General features: G+C 44.5%; 1 protein-coding gene across 1 annotated transcript in view; it reads left to right on the plus strand.

Moving 5' to 3' along the window:
* Positions 1-18862, plus strand: part of xrcc4 (X-ray repair complementing defective repair in Chinese hamster cells 4) — a 118592-nt gene that overhangs the window by 22275 nt on the left and 77455 nt on the right. The window contains 3 exon segments of the mRNA XM_084325356.1: positions 14601-14723; positions 14725-14768; positions 16803-16934. Coding sequence (XP_084181482.1) covers positions 14601-14723; positions 14725-14768; positions 16803-16934 — 299 coding nt within the window.

Raw genomic sequence — 18862 nt, forward strand, 5'->3', positions numbered from 1 at the left:
GTCTAATGTATAAGTATGTTTTCATCTCTTTCTGCAGCTTTCTCCAGAACGTGATATATAGCCCCAAATGCATTATATTGATGATGAAATACAGTTTGATGGCAATCAGCGCGATATAAAAAATTCCAACTAGACGTACTTCTAGAAGTTACTACACGTCATCTGATGTTGACCGGATGGGCGAGGGGGCGTTTATAATTCCGTGGGCAGCGTTATACCAATCATCTAATGTGGGTCAAATGTTGATAATAGCAGTTAGTATCGAAGACGGTAACGTTACACGCTCAAACTCACCCCAGTCTCCGCGCGCCGTTGGGCGATCATCGTAGAGTAGAAATTCTATCATTATCGGATGGCGATTTACCCGGTCCATCTCCAGCTTGTATAATGGTATATACGTCCAAATCATGTTGTTTATCGAGTTATTGGTAATCGATCGCTATGTAGCGTGACGAGCCAGAGTCCCGGGACATGTACCGAGTGGCCGGAAGCAATACGGACGTCTAGCACAACCTCTATGGCACATCCTGTTTAAGCGATTGCGCCGATCGGCCACCAGATGGCGCTCCTGAACCGCCAGAGAGCTCAGTGGGTCCTGCTGGTGGATCTCAGGCCAGCGGAGGGGACATATGAATCCGATCGCAGATTTTTGAAATATTGATATAAGGACGCTGTACAGCGTCCCCCGGCAACTTGAGCATGGCCAGCAATGACGTCTAAACACGTTTCATGGCAGTCAAAGTGTTAAACGCATGTGGTTCAACTGTTTAGTGTGTAGTAGTATATCAAAAAGCCTCTCTTAACAATTTATTTACAATATCTCCTCCTCTCTGGGAGGGAGAAATACCCACACATCCGAGCGATGCAGGGGGGCCATGTTTTTCTGGAGCGTAGTGTTTTGCTGTTGCAAAATCCATGTTTTGATTGTAAATGGCAGCCTTGTGGTCAGCGATCCGTGTGTTGAGGGGATTTCCGGTCTGGCCTACATAGACCATCCCACATGGACGCTTCAGAGTGGAGACAATATGGGTGGTACTCAGGAGGGTAAAGTACTTGAGTAATTGTACTTCATTACAATACTTAAGTACTGTTTTTTGGGGATTTGTACTTTACTCGAGTATTATTAGGTTTGTATACTTGTACTTTTACTCAATTACATTTCAGAGAAAAAAAACATACTTTTTACTCCTTACATTTAAAATGCAGGCGAGTCAGGCGAGTCACCCAGTCAGTCAGCCAGTCAGTCAGTCAGTCAGCCAGTCAGCCAGCCAGTCACCCAGTCAGTCAGTCAGTCAGTCAGCCAGTCAGTCAGTCAGTCAGTCAGTCAGTCAGTCAGTCAGTCAGTCATTGATTGATTGATTGATTGATTGATTGATTGAAAACTTTATTAACAGATTGCAGAATGGGTACAATACAGTACAGCTCAATACACACAATTGTTAAGGGGATGCAGACCAGAGAAATACTTTCGTCTTATTTACATCAGGGTCCCCCATTTTCAATTCATCAGGACATATATGACATACATACAGATAGACAATACTGCTACATCTATACATTTATGACATACCAGATTTGCAAATACAGTACTGTTTGTGATACAAAAAGAGTCCAGAAAAGAGAGTATATACATTTGACGTAAAAACTGTACATTGGAGGAGGTTGGGTGGGTGGGTGGGGGGGGGGGGGTTGGGTAGGAGAACAGTCAGTCAGTCAGCCAGCCAGTCAGTCAGCCACCCAGGGCCTAACAAAAATAATGGTTTGGTTCCGGTTGCCGACCGACCCTGCCGATTTAGGTGCGACCCAATTTATTTTATGAGTAAAAAAATAAAGTAAATTGATTTTTTTTATTTATTCCCTACCTACCAATGGCCTTAACTGACAACCAACAGGAACCAAACAATATTTTCTTTTATGCCCAGCCAGTCAGTCAGTCAGCCAGCCAGTCAGCCAGCCAGTCAGCCAGCCAGCCAGCCAGTCAGCCAGTCAGTCAGTCAGTCAGCCAGTCAGCCAGTCAGCCAGCCAGTCAGTCAGCCAGCCAGCCAGCCAGCCAGTCACTCAGTCAGTCAGTCATTCAGCCAGTCAGTCAGTCAGTCAGTCATTCAGCCAGTCAGTCAGTCAGTCAGTCAGTCAGTCAGTCAGTCAGTCAGTCAGTCAGTCAGTCAGCCAGTCAGCCAGCCAGTCAGTCAGCCAGTCAGCCAGCCAGTCAGCCAGCCAGTCAGTCAGTCAGTCAGTCAGCCAGTCAGCCAGTCAGTCAGTCAGTCAGCCAGTCAGCCAGTCAGTCAGCAGCATTGCCTCGTATAGGTTCACACCCTCCCTGTCCGGCCAAAACAAATTAAAGGGCCACTTGTTGTGGGATGTGTGATAATGAAACATGATTCTCTGTGTCTGGAGAGCTCGGTCGCCAGGCGACGTATTCTGTAGTAGTAGAAATAGTTGAGGATAATGGCACTAGGGGCCGCCATTTCCCTCAGAATGATTTGATTCAGGTAAAAAAAATTATCGGCAAGATGCACCTCAATGATTAAATTAATGCATTAAATGGATGATTTAAATTAATGATTTAAAAGAAAATAATACACAATGCGGTCTAAAGGGTTGAATGTCTTCCAACAGTGAGCCCTGAGGGCTAAACCTACAGATCTACAAGAGGTGTTTTCGTGTTGGCTAGCCGACAGTTGATTGATTGATTGATTGAAAAGTTTATTAACAGATTGCAGAATGGGTACAGTACAGTACAGCTCAGTACATACAATTGTTAAGGGGATGCAGACCAGAGAAAGACTTTCGTCTTGTTTACATCAGGGTCCCCCATTTTCAATTCATCATAACATATATGACATACATGACATACAGATAGACAGTACTGCTACATCTATACATTTATGACATATCAGATTTGCAAATACAGTACTGTTTGTGATACAAAAGTGTCCAGAAAAAGAGTGTATATACATTTGGCATAGAAACTGTACATTGGAGGAGGTGGGGTGGGTGGGGTTGGGTTGGGTGGGTGGGTGAGGGCTGTACATTGGAGGTGGGGGGGGAGGGGGTTGGGTAGGGGACACACACACATTTTACACTGTACATTGGAATACTGACAAAGCCTTACTTGGTCATTTACTGTACAACTAGGTTAGGACATTTGTACATTTGTACATTTGCTCATGACAGTTGACCTTTTGTGCAAAGATAACTCAAAGCTGCTTGTGTTTCTACTATGTGCCCCGAAAAAACGCTTGCTGTCCATTTAAAACCATGATGAATAGACATAAAGGTGGAATACGTAGCATTATTATTATGACTGGAGCCACAGTCACTGCTGAGGGGAGCGACACCAAGGGGTTAAGTGGAGGACTGACTGAGCCGTTTTCAAGGCAGAGGACACACACATACACACACACACACACACACACACACACACACACACACACACACACACACACACACACACACACACACACACACACACACAGACGCACACAAACAAACAAACGGGTCTACTCTGTTGCCACAGCAATAATGACAGAATGGAAATCCGAGTGCATCTGTTGCAGCAAAGGGGAAATGAAGAGATCTGTGTGTGTTTTGATAAGGAGAGTTTGAAAACGGTTGATTTATAGACCTAAGAGCTGTCGGCAGCAGGGGTGTCCCAGGTCGTCCTGTTGCACAACACCAGCGTCCGTGGTGCAGTGATGAGTCATAATGAGAGGCTTCCAGATGAGTCCTGCTCAGGGGCTCTAATAGCAGCTCAGTGAAGGAGAAGTGAACACCAGGCTGGGAGGCAGACTCTCACACACCGACAGGTGTTCCCTGTGGTGGTTAGCATACCAAGCACACGTGTGTGTGTGTGTGTGTGTGTGTGTATGTGTCCGTGTGTGTGTGTGTGTGTGTGTGTGTCCGTGGATTTCTATACTACAGGGGACGCTGACTTGTTTACGCACTCAAGCAATGGGTACCAAAAACATTATGGGGACAAATTTGGGTGTCCTCATAACACACATTAGGTTATGGTTCAGTTATGGTTGGGGATAAGGTTAGGGTTGGTTACAGAATGCATGTAAGTCTATGTAATGTCTCCATATTTCACATAAACAAACATGCATGTCACGTGTGTGTGTGTTTGTGTGTAACCCACTCATGCATTTCACCAGAGTAGCTCTCTTTATTAACCACTTCTGAAGCAAACTTCTTTACATAAGATATAAATGAGACATTTCCTCCCGTCGTCGTCGGCGTATTATGGAGCTGGAATGTGTTTTCACTAACGTGTGTCGTCGTCGTAGCAACCGCCGGCAGTTGGATCCCACACAGTGACCCTGTGTCCGATGTCGACAACAATCGGAGCATCATGATGATGACTTTTATCAGCAAACAGTACGGCGGATTTCACAACAAATCGTTTCATATTGATATAAACATCCAAAAAGAAACAAGAAGGGAAGCGATTTTTCCTGCCGGCCTGGGGGGAGGGGCGTCCTGCACAAGATGTTTAGCGGGGAGAACAATTCCGCATTCTTATTGTCTCCTTTTAATCCCTCTTGTTTTGTGAGTGTGACTTATAACCGTGTAATGAGCCTCAGACCTTGTGGGACGATACAGTGTGTGTGTGTGTGTGTGTGTGTGTGTGTGTGTGTGTGTGTGTGTGTGGTGGGGGGGTAAACGGTCGTGGTCTTTATTCCCTCCTCCGAGGCCTGCTTTGACAACCTGCCACAGAATGTATGTACTATATACCCACACAGCAAGGCCTGGGAAATGTTGTCCAAGAGGTTTGCGGTTTCACTGTATATCTGCAGTATAGGGAAGTGTAGTACACAGTAACACACACACACACACACACACACACACACTTTCATATCCTATCTAACGACGTGTGACATAGTGTATAGCAGGGGTCAGCAACCTTTTTTACATGGAGTGCCTGTTTGAAATATAGTTGTAACTAGTGTGCCTCAACAATATTCCATGCATCGTAATTTTTTTTCCCTCATAATCAGGTATTTCTTATGATAATTTTTACATTATTACATCATTATTGTTATTGTTATTATTAACAATATTATTATGATGGTTGTATCAACCCTAAATCTGAGTTGGGGGGGGGGGGGATACAATGCAGAAAAAACAGCTGCATACAGTGCGATCATTTCACTCACATTTGCCCATTCATTTTTGGACACATCACACATACTGTACGTGTGCTGTCATAGCTTCACCTACAGGCCTAATGGAGAACACCAGGAGAACACCAGGATGTGAATGGAGGGTGAATGTGACGTATATCGTGTAAATAAGTTTTGATTGATCGCAAGACTACACTGTAAACTACACTGTAAAGAAACATAAAAATAAGTACACAACCACATTATTTCAACCTAATAAAACTATGTTTATTGTCATTGTTTTAAGAACACAAGTTGACTTGGTAATACTCACATTTCGAGTTAAAAAAATGGCTTTTAACATGTGCAATGTTCAATGAAATAGAAAAATAATTAATAAAATGTGTTGATTAATCCCACCGGTCACAATGGTGACCGTAATAATGTTTTTGTTATAAGGCTCTGCAAATGTTACTGAATGATGTAGCAATGTATTTCCAGCTAAATTGAAATAATAAACAAATAAAGGGTCTCAATTAAATATGTGGTAGTAAAAAGAACCTGTGGGAGGATTTCAACAAGATAAATGCGACAACAGTGCAAAATATTTCACTATAATATTGCAAAGCAAAAAAAAAAAAATATATATAATAGCTTTTTATTTTATTATTATTATTTTTTAATAATGAAATGAAAATGCCCCCGCATGTAGGGTTGCCTACCCCTGGTGTATAGGGAGGTGTAGTGGTTACTTCCTGGTCTATAGGGAGGTGTAGTGGTTACTTCCTGGTCTATAGGGAGGTGTAGTGGTTACGTCATTGTTGTTTCCCACACGGTCCACCCCTCTTTAAATCGCAATGTATTTCCAATGGACACATTTCTAAATCGTCTTAAAACAAATAAAGCATGAACATTGGCATGGTGTTACCTTTCTGTGTGTATTCATCCACAATCTATAGCTCAAAATGAAAAAATTCGCAATTAATCGTAAAAGTAGCTAAATGTTTTTGTTCACTGAGGAACTACACTTCACTTTGGCGCTGTTTATTAGGCGACAGCACTGCAGGCGTTCTGCTGGTAATTGTAGTTATTTTTTAACGACAAATTAAACAACCTTATAAGTATAACTAACTTTATTTCAACCGAAAATCACTATAATGTTAGTGATAGAAGGGAAAAAATGTTGCGCAAAAATGGAAAGCTTGCCAATGTTCATGAGGCAGAATTATTACAATAGCCGATAATACATTTTCCCAATGATAAATCCCTATACGGGTGGACCGTGCGGGAAACTAAAGTGACGTCAGACTACACCTCCCTATTGCCTGCGGAATAAGACTGGTAGCATATTCACTTTAACGCTCTGCCGTTTCTCCTTAACTCATTGACTGCCAAAAACGAGTATATTTGTTTTTGGCGCCCATGGGTTGAGCGCCAAAAACTAGTATATTCGTTTTATGTATTTTTTTATTATTATGATAATATTAAACGTCCCCCGGACCTTGTGTATGCATTTGGAAACACTGTGATAACAATCGAATCCCTTTTGAGTACATCTGGGCTAGTTTCCTGTGGGGGGTTAATTAACACAACAGTATGCATACTTTGACAATAAATAAAATAATAATTTGTTCTTACTTGCTTGCCTGGGTAAATAAAGGTTAAATAAATGTAAAATTTTTTAAAATAAAATAAATAAATCGGTAGGCCGATAATATCGGACATCCCTAAAAAATACTAAAGTCAAACCGGCCGAGGATGTAGCGTTACCTGTTCACCGCGCCCCAGTGGTCGCCAGAGCACTCCAGAGCCAGATCTGTTCACCGCGCCCCAGTGGTCGCCAGAGCATCCAGAGCCAGATCTGTTCACTGCGCCCCAGTGGTCGCCAGAGCACTCCAGAGCCAGATCTGTTCACCGCGCCCCAGTGGTCGCCAGAGCATCCAGAGCCAGATCTGTTCACCGCACCCCAGTGGTCGCCAGAGCACTCCAGAGCCAGATCTGTTCACCGCACCCCAGTGGTCGCCAGAGCATCCAGAGCCAGATCTGTTCACCGCGCCCCAGTGGTCGCCAGAGCATCCAGAGCCCGAATATTTCACTGAAATGTTCAGCGATAACGACACAGACATGGAGATCACCGAGTCAGACCCAGATGAGCCAGAATGGATGCCAAGTCGAGAAGCGGGTAAGAATACCCATCGTGGCTTTGTGAATAGAACAATCGATGTATCAACATGAGGCATGAGCCCTTGACCTGGAAATGTATTTGTGTCAAGCAACAAGCACAAACTACGCATGCTGTGCACAAAATACGCTATATCTCTCTTCCTAGAAAATTTGCAGGGATTTTTGGCCTGGGATTGCGCAGGAACGGATGTATGTAGAAATAAACGGTTTGTTGGAGTATAAATATTGCCTTTCAAATTAGCCATATTATGTCTCCATAGCTATAATATAGACTGTACGATGGCTCTACAAACATCGTTAAAACGGTCTGAAACGCTGGCACCAGGGAGTAGAGATGGGATAACAGCGTGGCAGTCAATGAGTTAAAGTAAGTCTCCCGTAAGTCTGTCCATAAGTAAATCACTGGAACACTGAGTCAGAGAGAGTTTGAAACGGTAGCGTCTCCACAACGACATGAGGAACCTGGGCCCAAGTCAACATTCTCTCGGCCAACGCTGTCCAGCCAACCTGTCGGAGGTCCCATGATCACAATACCAGCCAAGAGGCGCTACGGGCCAGAATGTTATCGACCGGCCGGTTTCACAACACGCGTCCCCCAATAATGCGGCCCGGTCAAGTGACGGCCCAAGTCGTGACGGCCCAAGTCGTAACGGTCCATATGTGTGTTTTATTGCTCCAATTGGAAAACGGTTAAGAGCTTAGCACTGACCAAGCGTATATGATGAGGTGACAACTAGACCTTTTTTTGCCCAGAAAGTCTCAGATGTGGTGCTTTCCATTTTCGAGACGTATTTTTAGTCCGCTGTTCGGTCTCTAAAGTTTATTTACTTTAATATCGCTCACATGGGGATGAGGTAACGGCTGGCAAGTATCGGACACCTGTAAATATCCCAACATGACGAAGGGAAGCGGGGTGTGAAGGGAAGGCAGAGGTGGGGGGGGGTTGCGTGTTCGCTAGAGAAAGAAAGGAAAGGAGAGAGAGAAAGAGCGAAAGAGTGATAATGAAAGACTGGGGCATTTTCTCTCGTCCTTCCCCCTCCAGAGCACTTCAGATCAGATCACTGAGGCAACATAGGGGTTGAAGTCGGGGACGGTCTTCCGTCTTTTAACTTGTCAACAATGGAGTCGAGACTTGGCAACATCAGCTTTCAATCTTTTAAGTAATGTTAAAGTTCAAGTAAAACACAATAACATGTCATTATCTCAAAATGATAATCACTCAACTCTGGTCTTTCATTTTGGTTCCACAGTTTTATGATATGTACCGAGTGAGAGATGTTTTTTTTCTTTTTTTTTTTTTTGTTAGTTTGTTGTTTGTTTTTTTGTAATGTCCCGTTGGAAATGGAATTGGCTATGATGCCATGAATCCCAAGGGGATCAAAAAAGGCTGTACGGATTTCCGGCACATTTACATTGATGTGTAATGCTGATATGTTGATTAATGTGCGCTGTTCAACAAATCAAATGTTAAAATAAATAACGTTTTAAAAGCATGTTTACGTTGATAATGTGTGTAAACACTGGAATAAAACAGATCTATACTCTTCAAGCATGCACAGCATGTGAATATACCCCACATTGGTAGTAAAACAAAAACACAGATTAGGACTTTAACCCACTCACTACCACACTACAGAAGGTTAACCTTTCACTACCACACTAGTATAGACTGTTAACCGTCTGTAGTGTGGTAGTGAAAGGGTTAACATTCTGTATTGTCGCAGTGAAAGGGTTAACCCTTTTGGTAGTGTGCTAGTGAAAGGGTTAAATAAAATAAAATAATGTAAGTGAAAATAGTTGTGTTTTCCTTTAAATATACACATTGTTCCTTGATTTGGCCAATTGTGTTTTGAATAGTTTCAGCCCACCACGCATCTCACCAGATCTGTTCTGTACTTTATCAGCTGTATCCAGTCTGCATAGTCGTCACGCACACACACACACACACACACACACACACACACACACACATACACACACACAGACACACAGACACACACAGACACACACACACACACACACGCACACACACACACACACACACACACACACACACACACACACACACACACACACACACACACACACACACACACACACACACACATACACACACACAGACACACAGACACACACAGACACACGCAGACACACACACACACATACACACACATACACAGACACACACACACATGCAGACACACGCAGACACACACACACACACACACAGACACGCACACAGACATACACACACACACAGACACACGCACACACACACACACACACACACACACACAGAGACACACACACACACAGAGACACACACACAGACACATACACACACACACACACAGACACACGCACACACACACACAGAGACACAGACACAGACACACACACAGACACAGACAGACACACACACACACACACACACAGAGACACACACACACACACAGACACACGCACACACACACACACACACACACACACACAGAGACACACACACAGACACAGACACACACACAGACACAGACAGACACACACACACACACACACACACACACACACACACACACAGGGCTGTGCCGCCTCTCCCAGGGGGTCAGTTATTTGGGGAGCTGGCCGTCTTTAGGGGTCAGCGTTCTGATGGTGACAGACCAGTGTCTTATCTGTGTGTGGCGCTGGAGGGACGTGTGCGAGGGCCTACACCGGGGGGCCCAAGTGTCTTCTGGGAGCCTGAGCCAACTGGTCAACCATCATCACCATAGCAACAACTGGTCAACCATGACCATAGCAATTCTCTCTGACAAAGAGCACCCACACATGGAGAATATTTAAGACCTCTATTTGTTTTTCCCTTTACTCCCATCTCCCCAATTTAGTCGACCGTTCCCTTCACTACCACATGCTGCCCTACTGTTTTTTTCTCTTTAAAAAAAAATCTTTTTCCCCTCCTTTTTCCTCCGTTTTTCTCCCATCCTAATGTTAGTCGTTATGCCAATTCCCAATCCCCTTCCTGGTTGCTGTGCACCTACCCCCTACAGTCGGTCTGGGAGAGTGGAGGCTATCACGTGCTTCCTCCGACACATGTGTAGCCAATCAACCGCTTCTTTTCACCTGGCAGCGCGGACTCTCACTGAGAAGGTGTAACGTGTGGAAGGATCACACTACCCCCCTTAGATCCTTTTCCTCGCTGAGCAGGCGCCCCGACTGAACTGTAGGAGTCGCTGTTTACAACGACCAGGACCCACCCACCAGCTTTCCCACCCCTAACACTGCCAATTGTGTTAGTATGAACGACCAGCCAAGCTGGTAGCAACGCCGAGAGCTGGGCTCGAACCCAGCGTCTCCTGCGTTGGTGGCGAGTGCCTTGCCCACTACACCACCTAGCCGCCTATGCTGCCCTACTGTTAATAATAATAATAATAATAATAATAATAATAATAATAATAATAATAATAATAATAATAATAATAATAATAATACATTAATTTGTAGTGCACTTTACATTTGGAACCAAATCTCAAAGTGCTAAAGGGTAAAACATAGGCAATTAAAAAAAACAAGGCATAAAAACATGGATAAAACACACAAAGGCATCAGTGGAGGTTTCTCTGTCTATGACAACTCGTGAAACACAAATTCACTCATAATTCATCATTATTATTAATTTACATATACCTATATATATATTTTTTTTATTATTATATTATATCTGAGCAGGCCTGCACTGCAGTAATTCCTGCAGTAATTATTCGTGCAGAATAGCTGCACAGGTTGACCCATTGTTAAATAAATAATAAATAATAGCCAATCAAAATAGGCTATTAATGTCATCTAAGCACGGTCTGTGCATTTAAACTCTTGCCATTGAATGGAGGATTTAATGATTGACAGCCCTTGACATCCAATACACGGAGGTTGAATGATTGGCAGCCTTGCAAATCCAATCAGAGTATGGCTCCTACATCTGCAGCTCTGTAGCTACACGGCTGTTTCTCCCCTCGCGGGATTGATTGTATTAACAGAGCACTGAGAGCAGCCACGTTCGAAACCTCTATATTAGTGTATCTAACATTTAGCACTTTAATAGCAACTTATTTTTCGCGGCGGGACATTTACTGAGGACCAGCACAACACACCTGTGGATATTATGATTTAACAAGTCTATCTGTCCAGGAGGATGACAACATTATTGCAGGTATAAGCAGGCAGCCTAGCAGTTTCTAGCTTGGATGCTAATAACTACTAATGTTCTCACGCTAGCTTGGATGCTAACTAACGTAATTAAGCTGGTCATGGTTCATGGTGAGCTGTTTGTGTTATAACGAGACAGCAAATTAATGAATGAATGAAAACTTTATTTGGGTGAATCGCTTGGGTGACTGTCTGAGTGACCACCTGTCGGGAGTCGGAGTCCCGAAAATGGAACGTGTGTCACGCATCAACAGAACAATGTTTAGTGGATTTCGACAGCATCCTCACTCAAATGAAGGATCGATTAGATCACAAAATACTGCTGTTTGTTGCATTGCTGGATTTGCAACGGCAGAGGAGGTCATTGAACGTTTCATCAGAAAAGAGCGAAGGATGGATTTCATTTACAAGGAGCGACAGGGACTCTATTTCCTCCTAAGAAGTAACGTTGTCAATGGTGAGTGAAATTATATATATATATTATTTAAATATTTAGTAGCTGTGTGGGGCGGGTCTGTGTTGATTATGATTATACAGCCTGGTCCTACAGTACACTATACAGCCTGGTCCTACAGTACACTATACAGCCTGGTCCTACAGTACACTATACAGCCTGGTCCTGCAGTACACTATACAGCCTGGTCCTACAGTACACTATACAGCCTGGTCCTACAGTACACTATACAGCCTGGTCCTACAGTACACTATACAGCCTGGTCCTACAGTACACTCTACACTACAGCCTGGTCCTACAGTACACTATACAGCCTGGTCCTACAGTACACTATACAGCCTGGTCCTACAGTACACTATACAGCCTGGTCCTACAGTACACTATACAGCCTGGTCCTACAGTACACTCTACACTACAGCCTGGTCCTACAGTACACTATACAGCCTGGTCCTACAGTACACTATACAGCCTGGTCCTACAGTACACTATACAGCCTGGTCCTACAGTACACTATACAGCCTGGTCCTACAGTACACTATACAGCCTGGTCCTACAGTACACTATACAGCCTGGTCCTACAGTACACTATACAGCCTGGTCCTACAGTACACTATACAGCCTGGTCCTACAGTACACTATACAGCCTGGTCCTACAGTACACTATACAGCCTGGTCCTACAGCACTCTACTAATCTCCCTCTCCTCTCCTCCCTCTCCTCTCCTCCCTCTCCTCTCCCTCTCCCTCTCCCTCTCCCTCTCCTCTCTCCTCTCCTCTCCCTCTCCCTCTCCCTCTCCCTCTCCTCTCCTCTCCTCTCCTCTCCTTAATCAGAGTTTCCAACGCTATAGGTCTATATGACAGGCGTTGTACTCTTAAACAGTAATGTATATTTGTAGATCTGGTATGTCATAAATGTCTGGATGTAGCAGTACTGTCTATATCTCTGTATGTCATATATAGATGTAGCAGTACTGTCTATCTGTATGTCATGTTATGATGAATTGAAAATGGGGGACCCTGATGTAAACAAGACGAAAGTCTTTCTCTGGTCTGCATCCCCTTAACAATTGTGTGTATTGAGCCGTACTGTATTGTACCCATTCTGCAATCTGTTAAATAAAGTTTTTATTCATTCATTCATGGAATGGGGGTGTTGCAGCGTTGGGGATGTTTAAAAAATATAATATAATATAATAATTTGTGCTTCACCTAAAAATTTGGTCAGCAGCCTCCACTGAAAGGCATGTATAAAAGGTTAAAACTAAGAAAAAGCTTTGGTGAAGAGGTAAGTTTTTAGTCCTCTTTTACTGTTGGTCTGGGGAAGGTGTAGACTACCACATGCTGCCCTACTGTTGTTCTGGTGGGAGGGTGTAGACTACCACATGCTGCCCTACTGTTGTTCTGGTGGGAGGGTGTAGACTACCACATGCTGCCCTACTGTTGTTCTGGTGGGAGGGTGTAGACTACCACATGCTGCCCTACTGTTGTTCTGGTGGGAGGGTGTAGACTACCACATGCTGCCCTACTGTTGTTCTGGTGGGAGGGTGTAGACTACCACATGCTGCCCTACTGTTGGTCTGGTGGGAGGGTGTAGACTACCACATGCTGCCCTACTGTTGTTCTGGTGGGAGGGTGTAGACGACCACATGCTGCCCTACTGTTGTTCTGGTGGGAGGGTGTAGACTACCACATGCTGCCCTACTGTTGTTCTGGTGGGAGGGTGTAGACGACCACATGCTGCCCTACTGTTGTTCTGGTGGGAGGGTGTAGACGACCACATGCTGCCCTACTGTTGTTCTGGTGGGAGGGTGTAGACGACCACATGCTGCCCTACTGTCAGTCTGGCGAGGGTGTAGACGACCACATGCTGCCCTACTTTCGGTCTGGGGAGGGTGTAGACTACCACATGCTGCCCTACTGTTGGTCTGGGGAGGAGGGTGTAGAACTACCGCACGCTTCCTCCGATACATGTGGGGTCACCAGCCGCTTATTTTCACCTGACAGCGAGGAGTTTCACTGGGAGAGCTTAACGCACGCAGAGGTTCACACTCTCCCACTGACCAGTAGGAGGCGCTATGGTTACGACCAAGACTCATTCCCCCCACCGGGCGAACCCACCCGCCAACACGACAGTTGTGTTCGTAGTGATGATGACTGACCAAGCCAGGAGGTACTGCCGGCTGAGAATTGAACCCACGTCTCTGCGGTGGTTAGGGCGAGTACTTGGACCTCTACACTACCCAGACGCCCCCCCTTTTGATATGGTACAGACATACGTCAGAATATGTTTAGAGTATCATTCTATTCTCACATGATCTCACAGATTTCTCTCTCTCTCCCTCTCTCCTCTCTACCCCCGTCTCTCTATCTCTCCCTCTCTCTCCTCTCCCTCTCTCTCTCTCTCACTCTTGCTCCTCTCACTCTCGCTCCCCCCCTGTCTCTCTCTCTCACTCTTGCTCCTCTCACTCTCGCTCTCTCCCCCTATCTCTCATCTCCTTTCTCTCCATCTCTCTCTCTCTCCCCCCCTCCCCCCCTCTATCTCTCTCTCTCTCTCTCTCTCTCTCTCTCTCTCTCTCTCTCTCTCTCTCTCTCTCTCTCTCTGTCTCTCTCTCTCTCTCTCTCCCCCTCCCTCTCTCTCTCTCTCCCCCTCCCTCCCCCCCTCCAGTTCAGGCTGGGCTCTGTGTCACTGAGGGCCGTCCCGGAGCCCGTAGAGGCTGTGAGGGAGTTCCTGACTCAGGGTCTGGAGAGAGGCGACGCGCTGGAGCTCTGCAACCAGAGGCTGGAGCGGGGAGAACCAGGGCCTCCGACAGGAGCAGCAACACATCACCGCAGAGTACAGATCACACACACACACACACATACACACACAGATCACACACACACAGACACACACATACACATACAGATCACACACACACATACACATACAGATCACACACACACAGACACACACATACACCATACAGATCACACACACACATACACATACAGATCACACACACACACATACACATACAGATACACACACACACATACACACACACACACACACACACACACACACAAACATACACACACATACACACACACACGCACACATAACGTAACATACACACACGCGCGCACGCACGCGCTCACACACACACACAGTTCAGAAAGAACAAACCACAAAGTCTCCACTCTCCCAAAGTCCATTACTACTAAGACCCGCTTCCTTTCTCTCTTGAGTTATTACACAACCCTTCTCCTGACACTCTACATTGAGCTATGAACTGATGTCATAATAGCGTGTGTGTGTGTGTGTGTGTGTGTGTGTGTGTGTGGGGGGGGGGGGGGGGGGGGGGGGGGGGGGGGGTAGAACATTTGAACAGTGGGGCCCTCACTTATGCCCAGACCACAAGGCTCAACACGGAGGCTATGATCAAACACACGTGCACGCACACGCACACACACACACACGCACACACACACAGAGTGAGGGAATCCCTCCCAGGTTGGTACGGGGGTCACAGCCTCCCCATCACCTTGAATGATTCATTGTGTTTGGGAATCGGGCTCCGCTTACTGAGGCATCCATCACTGATTAGCAATAGAGGTATTATGTTCTGGCTGGGAGAAAACAGCAGTGAGGTTGCCTGGCAACCACGGCCAGACAAAGTGAAAACCTTTTTGGTGATGAAGACCGATGGAGGATGGGGTAGGAGGAAGGAGATGAGAAAGCGATACCGGAGTCTCAAGGCGAGCACAGAAAGACTCAGAAGAAGCTTCTATCCCCAGGCCATCAGGCTGCTCAACGAACAATGAACACTACACAACAACCATCAAACGCACATAGCACACACATCCACACGCACACACTCACTTTAAACAAACACACTGTAGCACCCACTCCCCACACTTTATAGCACACACTCACTTTAAACAAACACACTGTAGCACCCACTCCCCACACTTTATATTTATTGATAAAGGATTGCACTACAACTCGTACACCTTACTGTAAATTGTACCTAAATTGTACCTCATCCCATTTCTGCTTTGCACTATATAGTATTGTATATTAGTACACTGCATAGTATTGTATATTATATGGTAACTCAGTTACGTCTATTCTGCATCGAACATTGTACATATGTCTATACTGAACACTGTGACCTCATTTTCTACTTCTAATTTACATGCTATACTATGTTATTGATACTTATCTTGTCTAGTACAGTCTCTGGAGCGTAACAGTAAGAAGCATTTTGTATAAAAGTATTCTGTACTTCTGTATGACAACTATTAAAGAAACTTGAAACTTGAGAAGTTAAAAGTGTGTGTGTGTGTGTTTGTGTTTCAAGTTCAAGTTTTGTTTTATTTGTCACATATAAGGTACATTACAGTGAGATGCTTGGTTCTGTGTGAGCTCCCTAAGACTGTGCTTCATACAGTAAAATAATAAAGACCAAACACAAAATATTCAATATACAAAACTAAAGTACAAAATGCAGAAATGAGGTGTGTGTGTGTTTGATTGATTGATTGAAAACTTTATTAACAGATTGCAGAATGGGTACAGTACAGTACAGCTCAATACACACAATTGTTAAGAGGATGCAAACCAGAGAAAGACTTTCATCTTGTTTACATCAGGGTCCCCCATAGGAGTCTGTTTTCAAAATGAGTGTGTGTCTGTGTGTGTCTGTGTGTCTGTGTGTGTGTGTGTGTGTGCGTGACGTGTGCGTGACATGTGTGTGTGCGTGACGTGTGCGTGTGTCTGTGTGTGTCTGTGTGTGTGTGTGTGTGTGCGTAACGTGTGTGTGTGTGTGTGTGTGTGTCTGCGTGTCTGTGTGTGTGTGTGTGTGTGTGTGTGTGTGTGCTGCAGACTGAAGCGTTACTCTGAGGGTAAGGAGGCCCTGGAGACGGAGCTGTACTCTCGGTTCATCCTGGTGCTGAACGCCAAGAAGGCCAAGATCCGCAGCCTGCAGCAGAGCATCACAGACCTGGAGGACGCCAGGTACATGGATTATATATACATATTAGGGCTGACCCCTATTAGTAAATTAGTCGACTAATCGGTCGAAAGGAGCCGTAGTCGACTGGCCAACCTCTATAAATTTATAATTTTTTTTCTTTTTTTTGTTTATCATTCTTTCCAAAAGAAAAGAGACATAGAAGTGTGGCTAACGCTAATGGCACGCATACCAGAGGCTAACTGCCTACGAAAACAGGCACAGAGGCACTGAAAGAGGATTTCACCCATCTAATGAACACACTAGACTAGACAAATATCAAGATGTATCCATCAGTGGACCAATTGCATGCTTTTGCAGAGGACAAGAAGCCTTCAGTCGACTCCTTCAGACATTAAGCACCCCCCACAGCCCAAATGGAATGATACAAAAAAAAAAAAAAAATTAAATTAAATTTATATATATTTTTTTGTCTACCAATAGTCGACTAACGGCAAATTTTGGCCAATCATAGTCGACCATCCAAATCCTTAGTCGGGGACAGCCCTAATACATATATATATATATATGTAGTGGATAACTATAATTCTATCCCCTCAACCTTTGAGTTGACCCTGTATTAACTCTTCCACTACCACACTACGAAGGTTAACCATTTCACTACCACACTACAGACGGTTAACCGAGTGAAAGGTTTAACCTTCTGTAATGTGGTAGTGAAAGGGTTAACCCTTTGTCATGTGGCAGTGAATGGGTTAACCGTATGTAGTGTGGTAGTTGAATGGTTAACCCTTTGTCGTGTGGCAGTGAATGGGTTAACCTGTAGTGTGGTAGTGAAAGGGTTAACCTTCTGTAGTGTGGTTGTGAAAGGGTTGACCCTTTGTCATGTGATAGTGAAAGGGTTAACCTTCTGTATTGTCGCAGTGAAGGGGTTAACCATTTTGTAGTGTGGTAGTGAAAGGGTCAACCTTCTGTATTGTTGCAGTGAACGGGTTAACCATTTGGTAGTGTGGTAGTGAAAGGGTTAACCTTATGTAGTGTGGTAGTGGAAGGGTTAACCTTCTGTATTGTCGCAGTGAAAGGGTTAACCATCCTGTAGTGTGGCATTGAAAGGGTTACCCTTCTGTATTGTCACAGTGAAGGGGTTAACCATTTGGTAGTGTGGTAGTGCAAGGGTTAACCTTCTGTATTGTCACAGTGAAGGGGTTAACCATTCTGTAGTGTGGTAGTGAAATGGTTAACCTTCTGTAGTGTGGTATTGAAATGGTTAACCTTCTGTAGTGTGGTAGTGAAATGGTTAACCTTCTGTAGTGTGGTAGTGAAATGGTTAACCTTCTGTAGTGTGGAAGGGTTCATCTTCTGTATTGTTGCAGTGAAAGGGGTAGTGTGGCAGTGAAAGGGTTAACCCCTCAGAGCAGAGGTCAAGTGCGACGGCGAGATATGAAATTGCTCAAGAGCCGATTGACGTCTGTCATTCTCTCTTCTGTCCCGGTCGCCATGGAAACCAGTCCTGATTCATACGCCTCGTCGGAACAATCTGATCATATCGGATCCTTTTTATTTCTCTGAAGTTTCACAACATTAGAAATGAATCAGTGGCACATCCTCTTATGTAACCTCCTGTGTTCTGTGTGTAGTGTACTGTCTCCCACCACAGTCAGGACAATCGAAACCCCACCACTCACCGTCGACTAAAAACACACTTCTTCAATCAATATCTTAAATGAAAAAAGAAATACTATCTACTAGGGGTGGCGATACTGTATCGATACAGGGACGCCAAGTATCGATATTTAATTATTCATAAAAAAAATTATAAGGAAGTTGCATTGTTCATTTCAATACCTGTAATAGTACAGTAGTCCACACACACATGTGCATTCAGTTAAGTTGGAATATGACTGTAATACAAACAGTTCAGTTTGTCAGGTACATGCAACACAGATTACAGTGTTTACATCTGTCTGCTTGA

This window comes from Notolepis coatsorum (genome assembly GCF_963971535.1).
Source record: "Notolepis coatsorum genome assembly, chromosome: 11".
Classification (NCBI taxonomy): Eukaryota; Metazoa; Chordata; class Actinopteri; order Aulopiformes; family Paralepididae; genus Notolepis; species Notolepis coatsorum.